A 23,246-nucleotide genomic window follows, 5' to 3' on the forward strand; every position below is an offset into this window, starting at 1 on the left:
GCTTCCGCGCCGCACCTCTCAGGCACTCGGGGCCCTGCCCATTATTTTAGTCTCTCCCCGAGGCGCTACTCCGTCCAAGGTTGTCTATAGCACCTGGCACACAACTTGCATAAAGTTACAGCCAGTCAGTTGGGGCCAGGTGCTGCGTGACGAGAATTCGGCAAGCTTTTTTTGTTTTTTTCACCTCTCCCATCTCTTTGCCTCGTTTCCTGTTAATTAGAAGCTTGGCCATTAACCTCTTTTCGGGTTCACCACGCCAACACGAAAAAGGCTACGGCCTCGCAGATGCATCTGCCGGTCGGCGCGTAATAACCTGGCTGCTCCGATAAACCCCACGAAGTGATGAAACTCAGTGGGAGATCATCTCTGTTCGCCTCTTTTCACTTGCAGCTCTATAGGTGCCTGATTGACAGTGTGATGGTGGGTGTCAGTCGACAGTGATGGAAGGTGTCTTGTCTAACGGTCTGGCCCATCACCGCAGCTAATCACGTTCTCAGGAGCCCCGCCGGCTCAGCGCTCCATGGAGCTGGGTGTGCCAATCACCAGATCCCCCAGCACCCGCTTTCAACGCTTGCTTTTGCCAAAACCGCAGCTCTCTCAACACCACGGATGTCGCGACTGCGGTAAGAAATCAACCTCAGCCTTGTTTTTCTTCCAAAAAATAGTGTTTACAATTTGAGCAGCAAAATATGCCAGAGCGATTCGCTAGTTTTCTTTGAGTTGCGTGTCAAGCTTAAGCCTCATGTTAAAATTCGATTAAGGCGATAAGGCAGTGTGCTGCTCAGAGGTGCCGCATGTGTCACTTTAAGTGTCGTATTTGCAAACTTCACGAAAACAAAAACACAGCAAGGTGAACTCGAAACAAGAAGGGTTTTTTCCAAAGCCACAGAACAGCATAACTGGATTTTCATCTCTTTCTCCAATTTAAAGTTTGATGTCAACAGAGTTATGAAAGCGGTGCCAGTCAGATAGGAAAGTAATTGCATAATGTGGCTTCATACTGTATATATTAAAAAAACAATGTTGCTACTCATAAATCTACTTTGATCTATGATATGTGCAGACTTCCAATCATGGTGCACTTTCTATTATTTCATATTCAGAGAGGAGAGCAGGAGCACGGAGCAGGAACTCACCCTAAAGAACTCTTTTGTGGAGCCTGAATCCAGAGTTCCATAGGCAATCTCTGTTTGTTTGGCGAGATCCTCTGCGCTCTCAATGGGGGAGACCATTCGCTCCACAGTGAGGAAAGCAGCAAGGTTGGCCGTGTAGGACGAGATTATGATGAGAGTGAAAAACCACCAGACGCCTCCAACAATTCTCCCTGACAAGGACCTGAGAGAGGGAAAAAGAGAGAGAGCGAGAGCGAGAAAGCGAAAGAGAGAGCGAGAGATGGAGAGAAAGAGAGGAGGTGGTGGTGGTTGTGGTGAGGGGGTATATGGGGGGGGGGGGGGGGGGAGAGAGTTAAACAGACAGATGGAAGCCAGAGAACAAAAGGGAAGGTGTGTTAACACTCATCCACCTACACTCAAAAGAGAAGCACAATTAACTCCAACAAAAACACAGCTGCTTGCTTTCCATTACACCTCTACCTTTCCCTGTGGTTACATCTAATAGTGTGCTGTAATTTTTACCCCCTCTATGCAATCACACACTGGATCCGTCTTCACTCTGCAATAAAACAACTTCATCACAGAGTAGATTACGGTATGGTGATTAAGAGCTAAGTCAGCATGGGAGGGAACACCTACTCACAGAAAAATAAGATGCTGAAAAACACCAAAATCCCAACAAGCAAGCAGTAGGAATGTAAAAACAAGCGCACACAAGCAGTCTGAGACACACACACATAGCAAGTTTTGAGAGCAGTACTTTCTTTCCTAATAAACTGTGTACCGCTAAAATGGGTGGTGAAAGCAATCAGTAGGTATGGACTTCAGAGGGAGCATGATAGCCTGTCATGATGGAAGACACGCCGCTGTCAAAATGATGCATGTCTTTGACAAATTGATAAAAGATTTACACCACACACAGTTTAATCGACACTGTCATTAGCTTAGCGCCGCCATCCCATTTAGGTCCCATTACAGCACAGAACTCCTCCACACCAGCTCTCTGCACACCATCACTCTGAGCTCACATGGGCAGGGGGTGCCCAGGCAGCGGGGGCGCAAACAGAACAGGCAGCATGGGCGCAAACAGAACAGGCAGCATGGGCGCAAACAGAACAGGAGTTTATTTGAAGGAGTGTGCCTGGGCCATGTGACATCACAGACATCGTTTCTGAGTGTTTTTCCCCAGAATCGTATATTAACTGGACCATATTGATACTGAGCTTTTAGTAAGTGCTGCCACAAAATCTGGATTTTATTGTCTGTTAGCATTGAGTGCCAAACATAAAGATGATTGAAACAACTAATCAGTGATATATTATGTGATAAATTTCCCTTGTTTTGGACGAAGTGACTCTGTAAACTCTTTAAACAGTATTTTTTTTATCTTTCATAAAATCATGATACACACTAATGTCACATTATATTGCAAAATATTAGTAGCCAATCCAGTATAAATATTGGATTTCGAATTAAAATGTCAGAAACGGCTATTAAAAAAGATTGAGCATGTCATTCAGCCACATGCAATATAGTGCTTTCCCAAGTAGCAGTAGAGCAGAGGAGAGCATTACCAATTATAGTGTGATAGTACTGTACTAGCTGCAGTACTGCACAGCAGTAGTATGAACCAGGAAAAAGGATTTTTAGGTGTTTAGCGTATTCAAGCATCAGACACCAACATGAAGATATACTGTAACACACGGAGGCATTGTGATGTTCACATCATATGGCCTTCACTGTGCACATGAATTCTTCCAGTAGCCATTTAATGAAATATACAACCAATATCTCCCTTGCAGTGATGGGGAAACAGTCAGTCTGCAATATGATCTATGACAACCTGGGCCACAAAGGACCCCTAATTAATCAGTATCTCACCACTGAGGCAAAAACAGCTTGAGCAACCATACTCCTTTACAGGCACAGGCACAGTGCTGTGAGAGGGCAAGGCCAGAGCGACCAGTGATACATGAACAGAGAGTAGGAGCAGGGGACAGAAAACAGGGGGAGCGAGAGGGGAGAGAGAGAGAGAGTGGAAGAGAGTGAGAGAAAGAGAGTGGGAGAGAGCGAGAAAAAGAGAGAGAGAAAATGCCTGGCTTTTCAAAAGCTATAGTATAACAAAAACTAGCAATTACAGCCATCACAATGCAGGGCTGTAAACTTCCCTCGCAGCTGTCATGCAGGTGAAATGAACTTTTTTGAGGCTCTTTTGACGCACATTTAAAACAGCCAAATGGAAGCACGACAGACCAGAGGAGACCAGAGAATGCATTAACCCAGCTGGTAATGCTGCTGCCATATGGCACTCAGGAAATGGCAATTCAAACACAAAAAAGCAACCGCCGCTGATGATCAGTGTGTCATAAACCTGAGAGAGAGAGAGAGAGAGAGAGAGAGAGAGAGGGGAAGATAAGCATGGCTGCTCACTCTCATCATTGTGTTAGAACCTCTGCGACGAGAAAGAGAGAGAGAGAGAGAGAGAGAGAGAGAGAGAGCTGAGCGGATGAGAGGAATAGAGGAAGAGAAAGAGGAGACCCCTCCCCACTCTCGGCTCGGCTGGTAGCCACCCACCTGCATTACCGCCTCTGCGATGAGAGAGAGACCTAAACAAATGAGAGGAAGAGAAAGATGACCCACCCCCCAGCTGCCGGTCACCCACCTTGGAGAGATATCGCAGCCCTGCTGCATGAAGGCCCCCAGGGAGAACCACAGGCTGTTGAAGATCCCAAAGTCGTTGGGCGGGTCGGGAGGCGTCTGTGGGTCTTTGGTCTCGTCCTGCTCGTCCAGGTGCCACTCATAGGGGCTGAAGCGACTCACGAGGAACAACACCACGCTCACGCCAATGTAGGCGAAAACGATGCACATCCAGATCTCGTAGGCCAGAGGATCGAGGAAGGAGAAGACGCCAGGCTTGGACTTCTGCGGCTTCTTGATCATGATGGAGATGCCCAGGCTCATGAACGGTTTGGAAAAGTCTATGACTTCCTCGCGCACCAGGGTGATAGTCAGTGGCGCGACGGCTATATCTGCCCTCTGGAAACAGGAACACGTACAAGCATGCATTAGTCCACCCCCCACTCTTCCTCCCCCGCCCCACCCCAGTTCAGCAGCCTCGTCAAAGCTGCACACATTTGCATTTTCTCACAAGAAACTGCAACTGCTGATAACAAGCTAATTACTTTTGAGAAGAGCTCTAATTCTTGCTGTGGTGACTCTGGGGGCTCTTGGTAAAGCGTGGGGACTTCATTGCTTTTTCATGATATTTGACTGGGCTTTTACAGCACATTTGTTAATGCTTATTACTTTGGAGGATGTCAGATGAGGTTGTGAGGCATCCTTTGCAAATCATTCCATGTGTGTGAAATAGCAAGAAAAGATAGAATAATGAGAGTGAAATTAAAAAAATGAGTTTTGCAGCACAAGATGTACAATTTCCTCTGCAGAAAACCTAAAGACTCTCTTTTCAGGAAAAAGCTCTAGCTACAAATTCAATATGTACACAACAAAAATGTATTTACTACCGGGTATTGATTATTTTGCGATAAAACAACACTAACTTTTCATATTTCAACACATGCTGTAAGTCAACCATACCTACGCACCAAGCATAACAAGCAGCAAACAAATTGTTTTTCTCACTGTAACCAGTGTGTCAGGCTGTTAGCTATTTATTATCTATAGTAAGCACAGATGATATGGACAACCCACACATCTTGGTTCTACTCCATCCTGCAGCTTGGTCTGGCTTTCACTTGGAGCCTCTGCCCTTGGGCGACCCCTGACTCCTGACCTGTGACCTCTGACTGCTGGCAGGGCCTGATGTAGAGGCAGGCTCAGGGCTCATGCAGGGCTCTGCCAGAGCTCACACCCACACCTCCACTCCGAGCCACTGACTTACGCCTCGGGAGCCCAGAGTGACAGGTGTGATATCGGGTTACTACGCAATACACATGAAACTATAAAAACACATTTACGTATGGTGCCATCATGGCTCCCTGGCTATGAAGTGACTTGTTGTACACCAGGGCACGGTGACATGAACTGTGGTAGGAGTAGGAAGAGGCAAAAACACAAATATCTATTCCTACAGAGATGACCTGTAGGAATCTGCCGACCGCAGAGTTCCAATAAATCACAGTATAATTTGCATATAAATAGCTAATTAAGGATTTATAGTAAGTGATTTATTCGTAATGCAGAAATATGCTTCAAAATCTTATCATGGCACGCCATATGAATAATTTCAGATGATCTTTTTTTCGAGGGGGCAGTACATACTTGCACTACTGTAAATGGATTGAAATGGAAATCTTGTTGATGGCTTTAATATGGGGGCGTTGAAGAAATAAAAAAAGAAGAGCCAGACAGACAAAACAAAACGCAGTGACATAATCCACTCTACATTTCTCCATCAAATCAAATCAGCCAACTGTTCCCTCAAGTGCTTGTTTTATCATCTGCATGTTTCATCTGCAAGAGCTGTCGCCTCCACACCCCCCCTCCCCCCCCCCCCCCCCCCCTTCCCACCTCCCTCAGCTTATGGCTTCCTCCCAAAAAAAACCATCCTCACGTCCCACTGCCACAAACGGGGATGAATCGCTTTAGAAAAGCACAGGAGGAAAAAAATATAATTTGAACACCTCTTGTATACTTAGACAATATTACCCGCCTCAAGTGGTTTGGTGATTCATCAAATACCAGCCTCTTTGCCTGGGCAGTGGCTCGTGAAGGGCACCTCTTTGTTGTCACATTGTGAACTCCACATTGATTACAGAATACATTTGAAACTAAGCAGCTTCAAGAACAATCTCTTTCTTTTGCTATTTGTTTTTTTTGGCATTTGGCAAGGTCAACCTAAACAAAACAAAAATATGATGACTGCTAACACAGCTAAAAATGATGACATTCGTTTCCAAGGTAGCTGCACAATGGCATCACATTTTGATCTGCTTCATCTTAACAGCAGGCACAGCAGCTCCGGATCAATCCATAACAAAGACGTAAAAAATCAGTGGTCATGGACCTGCCCTGTCAGAGACATACCGAAACGTAATGAATTCAGCGGTCAAGAGGTCAAATGGCATAGCAATGATTCGTCTTGACTGTCGGTCATAAAAATATGGATGCAGAAATGCTGGGTGATTTCTTGATTGAGAGGTAGCAGATTCCCCCCACCCCCACCCCCATCCCTCTGATAGCCAGTGGGTCTGCCTATTTTTGAGGATAATTTCTGCTGTTAGGGCCGTCAAACCAGGCAATCTTTCTCACTGATGGTCTGGAAATTGAACAGATGAGGTAACCTAACCCTCATGCATTTTGGATATGGCCCTCCATCGGTTAAAAAAAATTGTCAGCGATGGGAATTGGGAATGATTTCAGTGGACTCCCAGCGTTTACGGGCATCTGAGACGCCTTTGACAAATGAAACTCAGAGGCGGGGCCCCGGTCTCGGCTGTGAGAAGGCGCTCTCCGCTGGAGAGGGCCGTGGAGATGAATCATACAATGGCATGCTGTGATGGAGTGGGTTTAAAAAAACAACAACAAAAAAACAATCACGTGGGGAGCCTTTGGCTGGGCTTCACGCCCCATCTGAGAAACCAGACGAGCCGGCTGCACTGCACGCGTGCAGAACAAACCTCGGTGGCCTTGCGCACCGCCTTGCGCACCGCATACCAGCCTGATTTGCTCGTCGCATAATTAACTAACCCTACGTTTGGCTGACCACCTGATGTGACTCAGAAAAAAAAAAAACGCTATTGAGATGAAAAAGGGAAACAAAAAAGGCGGCTGAAGAGACCGCTGCTGGGGGTGACCCTTTGAAGTGACCGGTACTCACCCCATAGACAAGTTCACCCACCATCCCGTTCCACGTCTTGGTCTCGGGGTCCCTGGCGCCATACTTGCCGTCCATCACTATGGACAGCTGGTACTTAATGCCCACATGTTTAGCAATCTCAGAAGCTAAATCGACACAGTAGCCTTCATACTTTTCATTCCCCTCCAGACGATCATGGTTTTTCTTGTACATCACATACGGGGCTTCCTGTTAATCAAACATACACTGGTTTATTGACACTCATGCACGGGCACAGACAAGAGCCCCACAAAACCAACAGCTGACTGCCTCAAATGCATGCAGGCATGCTTAGATTACAAACAGTGCACACATACATACAGACATACATCATACATACATACAAACTTGCTCTCTCTCTCGCTCTCTCTCTCTCTCACACACACACTCACACACACAAAAACACACATACACACACACACACACGCACACACACACACACAGACAGACACTCACACACACACACATATACAAACACACAAAAGGATAGAACATCAGTGGCAAAAGCTGCAGGGAGAGGTGCTGTCGAGCCTGAACAACACTGTGAGCACCTCACTGCGTCACGCGTCAGCCGAAGCCAGCAGCCCCCACCGAACGCGCGCCGGCCGCTTCCAGATGAGACGGGTTCCAATCGGGGCTCGAAAGCCGACGCAGGCAAACAGACTGTTTCCTACAGTAATGGGGGTTTGGTGGCGGCGGCGGCTCTGCATGGTGGGGAAGGCTGTTGGCATCAGCTGAGCATCTGAGGTGGAGCGGAGGTGTGTGTGGAGGGGGGAGGGGTGGGAGTGGGGGGTGCAGTGGTGGGGTCGGGGGTGGGGGTGAGAGGAGCAGCGTGGTGGTGGGGAGGTGGGGGTGGGAATGGGGTCTGATTCATAAAGTAAATGGCGACTAGAGGGAGAAGGGCTTTCAGAAAGTGCTGCTACTGATTTCAACATCATCAAGCACATTGCACCAATGCGCAGGGAGGCCGTATCATTCCAAAATAAATTAATTAAATGATATATAAACAAACAATCAAACAAAAAAACAGAACGACAACTAAAATACAAACGTCAAATCAAAACAGGAACCAAAAGCAATAATTAAGATCTAATGGGCAAATACCTTGTAAACATACAGAATTACACCAGGAGAATACAGCAAGCTTGTTGTTGCTTTTTTCCCTCCTCTCATTTCAAACACTGCTGCAGCTTGTTTTTTTTCTGTGCTTTTATCTTTCTTTCAATCTTTTTTAGAAAATCATTACCAAACAGAGGGGCTGCTCACAGAGAGAGGACACATCCTATTAGAGATAGGGACAATTAGGATGCCAGTGGGGAAAGCAATGGCTTTGTTTGTTCTGTGCTGAATGTATCTCTCACCTTTACCAGTGGAAACACACAAAAAAAACCCTTTTTGCTCTGTGTTGTTAACCAACAATCTTTCATCACAGGAGCAACTCCAGCCTGTTACATCCTTTCCTTTCACAGCCAAACAACAAAGTAACAGTGCCATGAACCAGAAAAGTTGTTTGTATTAGCTTCAGCCTTCGCCACATACAGAGCAATTAACAGGCTGGCATGATTGTGTTATGATGGAGCAAGGGGGGCAGTCATTATCATTGCCGCGCAAATGCTCCGTTGGAAAAGCGTTAAGGAGTAAAAAGTGTCCTGACCTTTGCCTCGGAAGTTTAAATGGATTGAATTAATAGAATTAACCAATAGAAACCTCCAACAAACGCTTCGCACAGCACTCAGGGATCAGAGAATGTCACATTTCAGCACAGAACACTCCCTGGTCAATGTAAAACAGATTTGAGTGAGGGCAGCGAAACAAATGCACGCAGTGGATCGTTTCCCTCCCCCTAATTTGTTTTTTCCATGGAGAAACCATTGCTTTTCTTTCTCCTCACGGTGTTTGCTTGTATCCAGCATGTCATCGACCATTTACTTGATGGACAGACAGATATTGTTCTACTTACGTATGCATTGAATGTTTTTTTTTTTTTGATGGAGTCAACTCAACCATTACCACTACCAATGCCGTTATTGTGATGTCACTGCTACGACAGGCCACTGAAGTATGAAAAATCAAAATGCTTTGGCACCCACACGGATACAGTTGAAACAGTCCTGGCTTTCAGACTGTTTCAACATGTAGTGAGTGGATGGAAAGCAACACAAAAAGAGATGTGTTTCTACCCGCCCAAGACAGAATGTATCAATCCTGGAATCAACACCTTGACCTTGAGAGGCAGAACTAGTGAAACACTTAAAACTGCATGGAAAGTGTACCATAATAGTAGTGACCACAATTGTTCGGTTTTCCACTGGGGAGGAGTCGTTGGTGACCTGCGGGTCCATTATAGATACAAAGCGCTCAAACTCGTTCCAGTACCCGATCTGAAAAATGGAAAACAGGCTTGTTATTTTCAACGTTGACGAGACAAGCATTACACGTCCCCCTAGCTGCCCTGCAGTTTCAATTCTCTCTCAACATGGCGACAGTGCTGTAGGGGTTTGGCTGTTTGGTACGGGTGGGGTGTGGTGTGGTGTGTTGGGGATGGGGAGGATTTTCCAGGATTTTCAGCACAAGCCATTTCAGCTCTGTGTTCATTAAAACAGCATTAGCTCGTGCTATCACAACTACTTAACTGACGAGCGGTCTGCAGATAGCACGGGACTCCGGTGTGGTTCCGGTGGCCCGCTGAGTCGCGGCGTTATCTGGGTCTCGGATGACATTTGTTAAACGGGCAGAATGCTTACAGTGGGCAAGCGCTTCATTGTGACGGCGCGGGCCGAGCCCTGCTCAGTCCGACTCAAATCATCAGCAGGAAATGGCTAACAGCAATAAAACAGCGCTGAGCAAACATTTATCACTCTGGAGCTCATAACTTCCCTCGTATGGAGGGGGGGGGGCAGTGAACCAACAGATGGGTCATTGTGAGCCCCGTAGATAATTTAACAAATAAGGATACTGTAGAAACACTGAAGCAGCAGTCCGTCTATTTTATCACCCCGCTTTTTTAACGGCTGTACACAAAGCCCCCCCGAGCCCGCCGGAACAGTATGTCCCTTGATTAAAATCTTAACCTGCGCCTGCGACGGCCAGCCTGCAGATGCGGCCATAAGCTGCCAGGCATCACTGGCTGAGTGCAGACCTCATGAGGCTTTAGTGTGGATAACAGAGCTAGTGGATGATTGTTGGTAGCGGTGGTGTTTGGTTGGGGGTGGTGGTGGAGGAATAGAAGTGGAGAGCTGAGGCAGCTGAGGTGGCTGAGGCCCTGGAATGTAGCGCTGGAACAGCAGGGGCAAATATCTCCTCATGAATCACCCCGGAACAGCAGGGGCAAATATCTCCTCATGAATCACCCCGGACAGCTGCTGCGCTGCCACTTCTCATGCCTCCCTCTCGGGGGCCGCAGCATCATCGTCTCGGCCAAACTGGTGACTTCACACTGCACATGTGTGTCATCTGCACTTGAGTGGGTGGGTGGGTGTGTGTGTGTGTGTGTGTGTGTGCATGTGTGCCTATGTGCGTATGTGCATGTGTTAGTGTTACATCTGGACTATATCCATAGATTTATTCTGCCAGTGAGTCCAATAATGAGCTGCTGCGACATACATGCGCTGACACAGAGCAAAGATGTAAGGATGAGATTAATCACATTTCCTATTAAGTAAAGGAACACGCCATTATGCAGTTCCTAAAAGACCAGCCTTAGGTTAGTGGAACGCTTGATAATAGAAACTCTGTATTCAGCCGAATGCTTTTCTAACTCAGCTGTAGGGATGTCTTGACAGCCATTGGGCTTGGTTTTTAAAAGTGCTTGTTATTTTGTTTTTTTTTTGTCTTTTTCCCCGCAGTGCGCATTTGACCTGCAAAAAAGGCAATTAACCTGCTTGTGATTCGAGGAGCCTGGCTAGATCTACGGCAAAGAGTGTCTTGGCCTGGAAAAAAGGCTCCGGCCGATAATCTAAACAGAGGCACACACAGCACAATGGCTTGACTACTGAAATAATCTTTCTCTTCCCTTCCTGGATTGTCTTTGAAAACGAGCATCATTTGGAACAGGTAACCATATCCCATTTTTTACACAATTCAAAAAGAAATGGAACAACATAAAGTCATGTAGTAGTCATACAGTACCTTTCTCTAGAACAGCTATTTTTCTCCACTGACAGTTTGGAAGCAGGCCTGTTTGCAATCTTACTGTACACTGACCTCTGCTCCCAATTTAGAGAGCGCGCACAATGTGTGGGTAGTTGAATTTCAGAGGCCAGCCGAGCTTTTACTTACCTTCCTTGGCCCACCTGATTTCATCTCATACACGTCAATGGTATAGTTTGATCTTCGACCGAAGCTGTCAAACTGGATATTTCCAGTCATACCTTGAACTTGGACCTGCCGGAAGGTGCCATGGAAAACAACAGCAAAGCGACAAAAGGAACCAAAGATGAAGAGAGGAGAGTAAAAAGGTAAGAGCAGAGATTAAAAAATGGAGTCATTTACATAAGTATGATTACTGTGTGGCACTAGCCAATGGGGCCGATAAACTCCCATCTTAAAAAAAGCCCATGAGAGCTTAGAGCAATATTCATGTTCAGCTATGGTTGATTTTGAAAGCTACTGTAAGAGAAAAAGGATATAAAAAAAGTAATAGACGGAGAGATAGTGAGAGAGAGAGAAAGAGAGAGAAAGAAAGAGAAAGAGAGTGTGTGTATGTACAGTACTATATGTCTCTTAGAGAAAGGGTGAGAGAGGGTTTGGGCAGCCTTGGCCCTCCTACCGTTTTGAGGGCTCGCTCAATGTCGATGCCTTGGCTCCAGGGCACCGCCGGGTTAGCCAGGCAGTCGCCCGCGCTGCCCCGCCGCGACACGTCCACCCGCTGCCTCCGCAGGTAGCGGAAGGCTTCAGCGATCACCAGGATGGCATCGTAGGAGAGCGCAGAGGTGTACTGCACGATAATGAGAGATCACGTCTGCTGTGCGCCGCAAGCACTCAGCCACAAAATTACACACAGCAAGACAGGACTGGAGAAACTGTTGTCAAACAACTGAGCCATTTACGGAAGAGTGCATGGTGTGGTATTGTGCTGTACCTGTACTCTTATTACACACTCAGATCTATCTCATGAGACATAATGTATATAATGTATACACATAATACAGTGTTGGGAAATGTTGTGGAGTAATGGCAAAGTAATGTAATGAGTAGTGTCACAAATTACTTTCCACAGGGACTATATAGGCAAAGTGATAAAAGTAATGAGTGATAAGTGCAACAGTACCATTGGTAACGACCCCCAACACGGTATACAGTATGTGAATAATCAGAAAAGTTCTGGTAGAGTTTTTGTCATAAATTGGTAGCAGGGGCGGTTCTAGGGGCGGGGCCACAGGGGCCCGGGCCCCATCTGAAATCTCATTGGCCCCTGACTGGCCCCTGTACCGTCAATCATCAATAAGTGTCAAACTTGTTGAGAACGACGATCAGAGATGCAATTCCATTCCCAAACAACTGGTGGCAGTAATGCACCTATGAAGCTTGAAAGCTAAAGCACACAGTGAACTGTAAAAGAAAGAAGAAACGATACATTTGGCTCACGGAAGTATCAGCTAACGTGAAGAACCGATACATTTGGCTAAGGAAAGTATCAGCTAGAATTCGTGAAGAACCGATGGCAGCGTTTCATCCTCCACAGAAGTTTCTTGGTGAGTCACAAATCTCTATGTTGGTTATCATCATTATGTAGGGATGGGCAAAGCGAGGCTTTATGAAACACTGAAACGTTCGAAGCAATTGTGCCGAACTTTTCCGAGGCTTCGAAACAATTCCGACACCTCAGAGCTGTTTAGGGTGAAACAAATCTGTCAAATTCTTTGTATTGGAGATGTCGTCTTTAAAGTTCGTAACTCACTGTGTTACCTGTGGTCAGTCTTTGTCAAAAGCTAAGCAGTCATGCCCTTGGTCAATTACTGGATGGGAGACCACATGAAGTCACAATAAAGAGAATCTTATTGCTGCCACTAGTGTTCTCTAAATCACTTCTTATAAAAACTCTCGATTTTTTACCATTCTGAGAGTTTAGTTGACTTCATCATTAACTGTGTGGTTAATGATGAAGTAAAAAAACATACAGATACGATCTGAAACAATATGGCTACCTTATAAATCAAACGGGGATCGAACCACATTTAAGCAGCCTGGGCTACCGTGCAAAAAACACTCTCACTAACCACTACACCAACATGGTTATTGCTTAAGATAAGTCTACACTGTTAATTGAACGCACGGGCACGCCTGCCGACACCAGTGAAATGCACCGAGGTTCGCTTAACTTTGGTCACATGACATGGGGATTTTGAACGATGTTTCGAAGCTGTGGTCACATGACATGGCGGTTTTGAACCACGTTTCGAAGCAGTGTTTCGAAACATGTGTGTTTCGAAGCCTCGACACTGATTCGAGACGTCGGTTTCGAAAGTCACACCCCTATCATTATGTGAAAGGGACGTTTATTTGTTGCTGTCAGAATATGTTAAGTTTGTCAATTAAATTACGAAGCAGCAGCAAGCTTGCAGTGAACTGTTAACTGACTTAGTCAGTGAACTGTTAACATTAACTTAACGTTAGGTTACTTGAGTTGAGGTTTGATTGTTTGTTAGCATGCTGATAGATTTTATGTATGGAAAGGTAATGTATGAAGTGTTTGAAATGGTGTTATATGAAATGCAGAGAAATGGACATCCTGTTTGGGGTCCGAAATGAATAATATTACATGCGCTAGTGCACTTTACCAAATGTAAGTAACGTTCGATTTTTTTTTGCTTGAGGAAAACGTTTGGCAGCTGCTAACATAAACATGAGAATACATGCCTAATAGCTAACGCTACGTTTTTGTAGTTAATGTGAGCTATCGTTGCAAAGTTATTAACCACTATTCTGAGTTTATTTGATTCATGGGCTTCGCTTGAATTCTGTCTCAAAGTGTTAGGACAAGGAGAGTTTCATTGAGATAAATTGGTTAAATTTTCTACTCTATTCACTCAAGCTTTATATGATTTAAAAAAATAATGACTGGTTTTACAGTTGCCAGACGACATGCTGAATACAAGCATGGATTTTGTGAAACACGCATTTGTGTTTCGCCTACAGACTGAGATGGCGCAGGAGCTGGTGACTTCAACCCACAGTCTTCAGAACCAGTCACCAAGCATAGCTGCTCCTAATGGTATGATGCTATTTCCTATTGCCACTACAGTGAGCATATTTTGTCATTTATTTTAGAAACGCCAGGTTGACAGTGGGTTATGAAAGTTAATAACAATTAAGTTACTCAAACTTGTTTCATTTTCTTCTCTCCAGACATTTTCCATTCTAGAGCAGATGGTTCTGTGCAACCTCTCCTAAACTGGTATTCCGCAAGATGCAGCACGGAAATAGGAAGAGGCCACTCAATGACTTCTGATACAAAGACTTCAAATGGTAGGAATATTCCATCTTTAGTGTTTTGCTACCCCTTCCGTAATTTTCGCTTTCAAATGACCCATCGTCAGTCTTCAAATCAGAATCAGGCTTTTATAACTGGAAGCAAGACGGTGGCTTGCTTCCATTCCAAATAAGTCGTTGAAAAAATTGTGTAAATATGATGCATGCTGTGTGTGTGTGTGTGTGTGTGTGTGTGTGTGTGTGTGTGTGTGTGTGTGTGTTTGTTTTAATGTACGCAAACTGGCAGTGAAAGTCGTTTCTCTTATCAACAAAAGGGGAAACAGTTAAAGTAAAACTTGTTTAATTGAATGAAAAATGTGTGCAGCATGATGTATGATTTCTGTTTAAAATATCAATGTATTTCCACTGAAGTGTCTATTATATTTTAGTGCACAACAATGCACATTATAAATAAATGGGAAAAGTGTTAAGAATTGTATTGGCTTTTTTGTTTTTTAGCATTTAGCATTCAAGTATTTGACTGGTGAAATGTCATGTCATGTGGTGTGATGTGAATACATTGAGCCAATCATATGGTGTGTTGTGAAGACATCATGCCAATCATGTGTTGTGAACTCGCCGCTGGAGCAAGATTGGTGTCGTGAAGCTTTGCGCACGCACATTTCTGCCGAATAGGATGCCCGATGAGTGCCCAAAAAGCGTTGAAATATGGCCGTTGAGTGGAGGGACTTGCCTAAAAGGACTTTGGGTATACTGCGTATAGTCCTGCATATCACGTAAACAACGTGCCTCTGCCTTACTGAACAAGGGATTTTCTGTGTATGGATGTTGACCAGTTCTTGGCCCCTCAGTGTATGATGTGGCCCCTTTATGGCCCCTGTCTCAGAAAAATCCTAGAACCGCCACTGTTTGGTAGCTATTACAATACTCTATCCAAAATTCGCCCAAAATGAGAACACGCCTTTTTATTTCTTTTTTATATCAGATCTTCAATAACTTTTTGTCAAACAATTCCCAGAGCTCTTTTAACCACCTTTGAAAATAAACAGATGTGGGTGAATGAGCAAAGTCCCTGATGATCAGGCCTAATTTGAGAGGGACGGTGTTGTAGTTGTAGTCGAAGAAAACACTAGGGGGAGATGGGAAATCAGCGCAACGTCTCCCCACTCAGTCCCCCTCTATGTTCCACCACAGGAGTTTAGCCAATCGGGCAGAGTCAGATCCTCTATCTTGCAGGCACCTTAAAGGTTTTTCCTTGACCTCCACTATGGGGGAGACGTGAGCTGGGTTAGTTGTGCCCACCACACCATGACAAAACCTAATGAAGTGCCATTAAAAATCTATCTCTTTCTTCATCACTGTTTAATTAGATGTAATTCCAAGGCCAGTGTCTAGGCTGCCTCTGACGCAGTGTCAATATATTGATTGTGTTGAAGGGGGAAGAAAGAGAGTGAAACAAGAATGAAGGGAGTAACATAAGTGAGGAAAGAGGAGAGGAGAGAAGATGGAAAGAATGTGTGAAAGTGGGAAGAAGAGAGAGAAAGAGAGAATAGTATGGAGGAAGACGGAGAAACATTCGCCTGAAAAATGCTTGGAGGCTTTTGCATATACCATGAAAGGCTTACCTTCAGAGGCGTGTTCCTGGCCTCTGGGAATTCTCTTTCATCTAGCCGGTCCCAGCGCTGGAGGAACTGCTGTACGATGGGGTTCTCCGGATTGATTATCTGGAACCCACTTATGTTCGCTCCACCGAGAGCAACCTTGTCCAAGCTCACATTGGAGAAGCCCTGAAGATCAAACAAAGAGCCACCATGACAGTTGCAGAGGAGGAGTTGTTTGCATTAAGCCTTTGAAACCTAAGTTGGCCATATTATCATGCAATGTCTTCCATGGAGTGTACCGTACACTGTAAGGGAAACTACATGCATAAACCTCTTTTAACACATTTACACATTTAACGTGTGTGAGCCAGGCATAAAATAACTCTCGCTATCTTCATCAATTATAAAAAAATAATATGATAATGTCTTTCAACATCATACTCTGGGGCTGCCATATAGTGGGAGAAGAAAAGCTCTAGTCTTGTATCATTCATCACATCACTGGCAACAACTTCCCTCTGACTATCATCAAAAGCACATGTGGTTGGCACGGAGCACTGGCACGGTGGACTACACAGTGGCCTGCAGCTGCTCCCACTGCCTCTCACTCACTTTGGTTGTGTTTGAGGAACTGGGAGTGAGGGAGATGTTTGAGCCTAGTCTCAGTGTATGCCAAGGCCCTGTGTCTCCAACTTTAAAACAACAGTGTGCAGATTCAGAATAATTCCATTTAGCTGATGACATTCAGTATGCCCTTACCTTATAGATACCATTCAGTCATTCAATATAAACCTTTATAGATATCATTCAGTATATGAAGACTTCAGATGTAAACATAGTTAACAAAGTTAGTTAAAAAACATCAGGTTTTTATTGTCAAATTCAGGACATTTCTATTGAACTGCAGTTTGGTTGTTTTTATTTAGTAAAAATGAATCAATCAACTCAACCCAATCAACATATTAAATATGTTCTATGTATATGTTTAATATGTTAAATAAATAAATATATATCAATTTATATATATATATATATTATATATATATCAATGTATATATATATGAATAAATACATATATATGAATAAATATTCATATAAATGAAATATATGAATAAATAAATATATTTATATTTCATTCATTTCATTCATATTCTCTTACAGATACCATTCAGTATAGATTTTTTGTATACTTTGATATACATAGCTATAGTAATGGTAACGGATACACAAACATAAAATGATCCTTGAATGTGACATGCAACTGAAATATTTCTCCACACCTTCACACACTGAGTGCTACAGTCTCCAAGAGGAGAGAGGAGGCCTGTTCATACTCACCAGATTGGCAATAATGTAATGGTAGCCTCGGCTATTCTTCCCCAGGGTCACAACCTGAGGGAGAGTGAAAGAGCGAGAGAGAGAGCGGAATCAATGGCAGTTAGCCATCCATGTAAAGAGAGCCAGGAGGCAGAACGTATTCATCTGGGTGTCGACCCACTCGCTGCTTTACACGACTGCATTAAACACAAAGCGCTCCACTGTAAAGGCGACAACTGAGGCCATCAGTGATTGATGTGTCTTTGTGTTGCATCTCGAAGGCTGGGGATATTACCATTCCACGACTGACAGGCCAGACCCCCAGCAACCCTACCTACCTGGCTCCTGCTTTCTTCCACTGTTCACGGACCATGGACACAGTGGCATGGGTGCCTTGCAAATTCAGTAGTGCGTGAAGAGCACAGCACAGAAAATAAAAAATAAGGGGAATAATCAATCCATCACTTACATGCTCACCGACACACACACACACACCTATGTACACACACACACACACACACACACACACACACACAGGTATGTGGTTGGTACCCACAAGAACCATGGTTTCAATTCTGTAAGTGCTTTTGTGAAGTGTTTGATGGAACGGTTTTGAAACTTTTCCACTAGCCATTTAGAAAGTCGATACAGCAGCAGAACCTGTCCCCGAAGCCCTAAATCAATTGTTGGTGCATCTGTATTTCCCGCTGCAGGCGCCATGACAGAGTAGTAACCCTCTATCAATTAATCACTGCGTTGCCCATTTCCTCCCGTCCTCGTGCGCTCCTGTGTGGCGCTATTGCTTCACATCGATTCGCAGCATCTTCAGGAGCCACGCCGTGCCCATCGGCCGCGCCACGCACGCTCACGATCCCTCTGTAAAAATCACCCGTGTTTACATGTCAGGTTTACATAAATTGAATCAAGCTTTCTCTGGCTTCTTCGCTGACATTTGTGAATGATTGGCCTGCTTTTTCTCTCCTGCCCCCCCCCCCCCCGCCCCCCCCGCGCATCATCGTGGCGCACAGCGTGTCGCCCGAGAGAACGCCAATCCTCTGTGCTCTTCCGCTCATTTCATCAGGCTGTTCAAGTAGGTCAGTCATTTCTGACAGCGACAACATCATGAATTCATATCACGGCAGAAAGGATATGAAGAGAGAAAGGGGGGGGGGGGGGGGAGACACGGTGGCAGAGGAGCGCGCGAGACGACAGAAAGAGATATAAAGGCTTAGTTGCATGACACATTTTAATTTAATGCGGGTTCTTTCATACTGTACCTTCTACATCACCACTGACATCAACATTTCACTTGAATCTATAGTTGTATAGAAACTATCTTTATTCTATAGAGACTGCTGTGTGCAGTGCCCCTGCAAGGCTGTGTGTCTTCGGTCCGACTATACTGTATGTAGACGTCATTGTAAGCGCTGCCCTTGACTTTTGGCTCAAGTGGGGCAGTTTGGGGCCAGGACGCTGTCCAGACCTGGGCACCATCTTGCTGTGGCCGTGAGCGCGGTAGCACCTGAGCAGGAGCTTTGGCTGAGGCCCGAGTATCCCGTGCGCTCCGCCTGAAGTGAGTCGGCCAGCGAGGACTCGGCCAGAGGGGGCCACCTGAGCCAGGGCACCGTGGGATCTTAATAACACCACTCCGCTCCCCTCCAGCCAGGGGCCCTGGGCCAACGCTAGCCTCTTCCTCACAGGAAATCCTTAGTCTCCCCTCGCGACGCCTCAACACATTAGCCACGGCTGTTTAGCATCTGAAAAGGGAAGTGTGTTCTATTTCCATCAATTCTACCCAAATAAAATATGGCGTATTCATATTTAAACAGGATGATATCGAATGCTGGCGATGAGTCATGTGTTTCTGAGCTGCGTCCTGACTCAGTGGCAGATATTGCTGGCTCATTGGCTTTTCGTTTACATGAACTGGAATTTTATTTACAAAATGTTTATTAAGACTTCAACCCCCAAACCCACAAAAAAACGTAACCACATTTCTACATTAAACCAACCTTGTCTGAGAAAAGTACTCTTTTTTACACATCTTCTGCTGCCTTAGTGAAGTCTGTTGTAACCTCAGCTCTAATGAAAGTGCTATTTTTGGAGGAAAAACTGGTTTAAGACATATACTGTATATAACAACAGAAGATTAGCAGTGAGTCAGTGAGCAGCGGCTCGTCTAAATCAAGATGTGTTTAAGATGGGATTACAGCAGAAGAACACAGTCGAGAGGCATTAAATGGATGGATTAGGTTGTAGTTGCAGAATCAAAGTGAAGTATATTCCCCAAAAAATCTCCTCCAATGCCACTGTAATCTTCCTCTCGCCTCCCCCGCCCATGTACTCCCTGGTACGCTGATCCCCCACGCCAGCACCCTCACTTGGCCAGAGAGAGGTTTTCCTTCCTTGGGAGAAGTTTTCACTATAATGTGATGGCCATGGACAGGCTCGGTGACCTTGCGTTCACCCAGGGCCAGTCTATTCACACAGCCCTGACAGACAGGAGGGGATGGGGCTGGAGCAGTTGGGGGATGAAAATAAAGCAATACATTCACTCCTGGGTGTTCAATAGAAAACTCGGCCCGGGATCTGCTGGGTCATTCTTGGCTCTGAATGACCTTTACAAAATGCAGCTCAGCACAAAAATGTCTCAAAGAGATTATCAGGCCATTTTTCCCCCTCCAAGGCAAGCGGTGGGAAATAGGAAAAGGAAGCTTTGAATTTAGTTCTAAGCTTATCACACCTGTTTGTGGCTCTTTGAGTAAATAAGGTGGTTGAGAAGAAGACCTTTGTTAAATATGGGTGACATTTAAGCAGCGCCTTACTTAAAACATACTGTACTATCAGTCTCTAACTGTACAATACATTTATCCAAATGCAAATCCAATATTCACAGAATATTCATAAAGCTTTCTTATTCTTGACATGCAACTTAATAATTCCGTAATTCCCATTTAAGATCATCATTTGACCAAGAGGCCTAATTTGAATCTACAATGTGCAAAGCATAAAGTTCCTGCTACTGCTATTGTGCTGCAGAAACCATACAATGGTAATCATCAGTAATTACTGATAACTGAGTCATAACTGAACCACACTGAACAATTGAACTGCACAACATGACTAATACAAGATAAATCAGTCAAAGTCATCAGTTTGTGTCATGCAAACAGAGGTGGGAAGTACAAATACTTAAGTACTTTCAAGTATCTATTAAGCTGAAAGTTTAATAAACTTTTTATGAAAAACTTCACTGTGGAATCCAGTGCTTTATCAGAATGTGTACTGATTATCCTCGTTAAATTGTTTTGAAAAAAATCTGACATTTTCCTACTACGCCTATTCTGTCAGTGACAGTACCTCAATCATAATGTTTCTCTTAATTTCTCTGCATGTTCATCCTGATAAGGTAATAAGCTTTCATGAAACACCACAGGGATAGTGAAATAGTTGTTAAGACGATACAGTTGTTAAATTGGAATATCTTTGCAGGCTCCAATTCGCTTCTTTTAACAGAAACAACTGATAAAACAGTCCTTCAAGGATACTTTTTACTTTTATACTTTTATACTTTGAGTACATTTCAGAGCCTGTGCTTTGCTACATTTACTTGATTAAAGAATTTAAAGCAGTAATTATACAACAAGACTGACCAGCTACATTCCACGGGCCATCATCACTCTTGTGAACACATGGCACTTTTCTCCACTAATCTAAACAGCTGAACACTGACGCACTCTCAAACACTACGTTCCAATGTACACATTAATTCTACACTCTCCAACACTACATTCCAATGTACACATAATGCTCAACTGGGCACAACTTGTTCATGCTACAAATTTAAACTTGCACACTTATTTATCTATGTATGCAATATTTGTAAGTGTCATATTTTTAGAAGTTTTTTTTAATTTTATTTTGATTCTAAAATGTGTCAATGGAGGATCAGCAAAGTAAGAATGTCACTGTATGGAGTAACAGCATGTTTTCTCTGTGCACATGACAATAAAAGACTCCTGGCTCTTGGCTCTTTTACCAGTGTATTTACACACATATCTGTACTTTTATTTGAATATAGAAAGTGTGTAATTAACTTTTGCCATCTCTGCATGCAAGAATTGTCTGTTGAAACATGCTGAGCAAGGAAACTTGGTCTCTTGGTTAGCGGACCATAGTCTTGTGTCAACATACACTGCGTGTTATTTTAAGACTTCTCACCAACCTGAACTCACATTCCTGCCCCACATCCCTGTAAACTATGCTACCACTAAAATCTGCAGAGTCATGATTTATCTCTGATGCAATGGCCCCCCTGTGCTAAGAATAATCCATAAACAGCGTCCATATATCACATACAGGGGCAGCGGGAAGGATAGAGGGAGGGACAGAAGGAGGGACAAATGGGCAAAATGTTTTCCAAAAGGCCTCTTTAAAAAACTCCGTTATCTTCATTTCCCTTCCTCCAGGCAGTGTCCCCCCGCCCCGCCCGGCCTCGGAGGCTGTAAGCCGCAGTACTCCTGGGGGGATACATTCTAATTAACTGGCGAGCGCGTCCGTGGCTAGGCCCCCCTCTTCCTGGCAGTCTGGATTTATGCCCGCGCGTGGACTGAACCGACTTGGCTCTCCTCCAGCGAGGAGCACTGCCGTGCTATCCTATTCCGGAGCCGCAGGACTTCTCTGTGTCTGTGTCTTTGAAATATTGCAGCCGTTTGTTATTCGATTCCACTTGGAGAGGGACTTGCCGCCACGCGCCATCCAGTCCATGACATCGTGCGGAGTCATGTGATGTCATGTCATCTTGGGCTAATTAGCTAATCTCGGCTGAAACATTAGAAGGAATCAAAAGACTTTTATCCCTAAGACTATATATAAGGCTTATATCCTTCCAAAACAGCTGCTTGATGGACTGCTGACAGAGATACCACTATGTTCAGGAATTATGGATGCGTTATTGTTTTTTATCCACTGGAATTTTTTGCACATACTGTGGTCTTCGGTGATTGTTGCTATTCCCCATCAGAGAGAAGGGTGGCCTCATGTGCAACACTTCTGACAGCCAGAGGAAGTAGGCACAGTAGCATTCGCAGGTCTTTGATAGAGCGGCCCTAATCCTATTAAAGGCTGTTGAGACGTTAAACGGTCCCAAAAGGCGGGAATGACGTGGGGGCATTAAAGGCCTCTGTCTTCAGGGCTTTACTTCAAACAGTGGGAGATCGCTGCTTTCTGCCCCTCCACCCCACCCCACTTGCCCCCCTCAACCCTTTTATTTCCAAGAGCCCACCCCGATCCACCCTCCAGCCTCCCCACCGGTGACAGGAGCTGGCCTGGGATCAGTGCCGCTTCTCAGATGATCGGTGGCTTCATCCCCACAGCCCTTCCGCTGTTTAGGAGTCGATGGAGAGACCGTGGTTCAGAATCAAAGCAATCACTGGCTCTAAATATCAAGCTACATTTCCATCTCTTCTTTAACAAGACCAAAAAAGCCCCCCTTTTCTCTTTTGTCTCCCACAATTCAATCTCACTCTGCGGTCTAGGTGCAGGTCGCTCCCATTTTTCCTTCAAATTTACATTTTTCCCCTACTCTCAAATTCTCTCTCTCTCTCTCTCTCTCTTTCTCTCTCTGTAATTAAGCTCGATCCTCGGCTTGGGGTCTCAGAGGTAATGGCCACAGATGTCTTCATTTCAAAGGAAGCCTCTTCTCTGATACGACAAATGTGTGATCAAACCCATTTCAGTCAAATCATGCTCCCCTACAGCTTGAGAGAGACAGGGAGCGGAAAAGAGAGGACGAGCAACTGAGAGCATGCTCTTTTTGGAACGATCAGATTTGTTGCTCGTCTCGTTGGTAAATTAACTCAGCTATTCCCCATGAGCTATTACCGCTAATCTGGCACACCTTAGAACATGGATCTTTTCCCTTTTTAA

At 44.7% G+C, this 23,246-nt stretch overlaps 1 protein-coding gene across 4 annotated transcripts in view; it reads right to left on the reverse strand.

The window, feature by feature from the left end:
- Positions 1-23,246, reverse strand: part of gria3b (glutamate receptor, ionotropic, AMPA 3b) — an 85,780-nt gene that overhangs the window by 15,932 nt on the left and 46,602 nt on the right. For all 4 annotated transcript variants that reach the window (XM_042073498.1, XM_042073500.1, XM_042073502.1 and 1 more), the window contains exons 5-12: positions 17,340-17,393; positions 16,026-16,187; positions 11,738-11,905; positions 11,248-11,352; positions 9,243-9,350; positions 6,952-7,158; positions 3,775-4,148; positions 1,137-1,335 (exon numbers count right to left, since the gene is read on the reverse strand). In XM_042073498.1, coding sequence (XP_041929432.1) covers positions 1,137-1,335; positions 3,775-4,148; positions 6,952-7,158; positions 9,243-9,350; positions 11,248-11,352; positions 11,738-11,905; positions 16,026-16,187; positions 17,340-17,393 — 1,377 coding nt within the window. The remainder of the gene's footprint in view (positions 1-1,136; positions 1,336-3,774; positions 4,149-6,951; positions 7,159-9,242; positions 9,351-11,247; positions 11,353-11,737; positions 11,906-16,025; positions 16,188-17,339; positions 17,394-23,246) is intronic.

The sequence above is a fragment of the Alosa sapidissima genome, chromosome 20, assembly GCF_018492685.1.
Source record: "Alosa sapidissima isolate fAloSap1 chromosome 20, fAloSap1.pri, whole genome shotgun sequence".
Classification (NCBI taxonomy): domain Eukaryota; kingdom Metazoa; phylum Chordata; class Actinopteri; order Clupeiformes; family Clupeidae; genus Alosa; species Alosa sapidissima.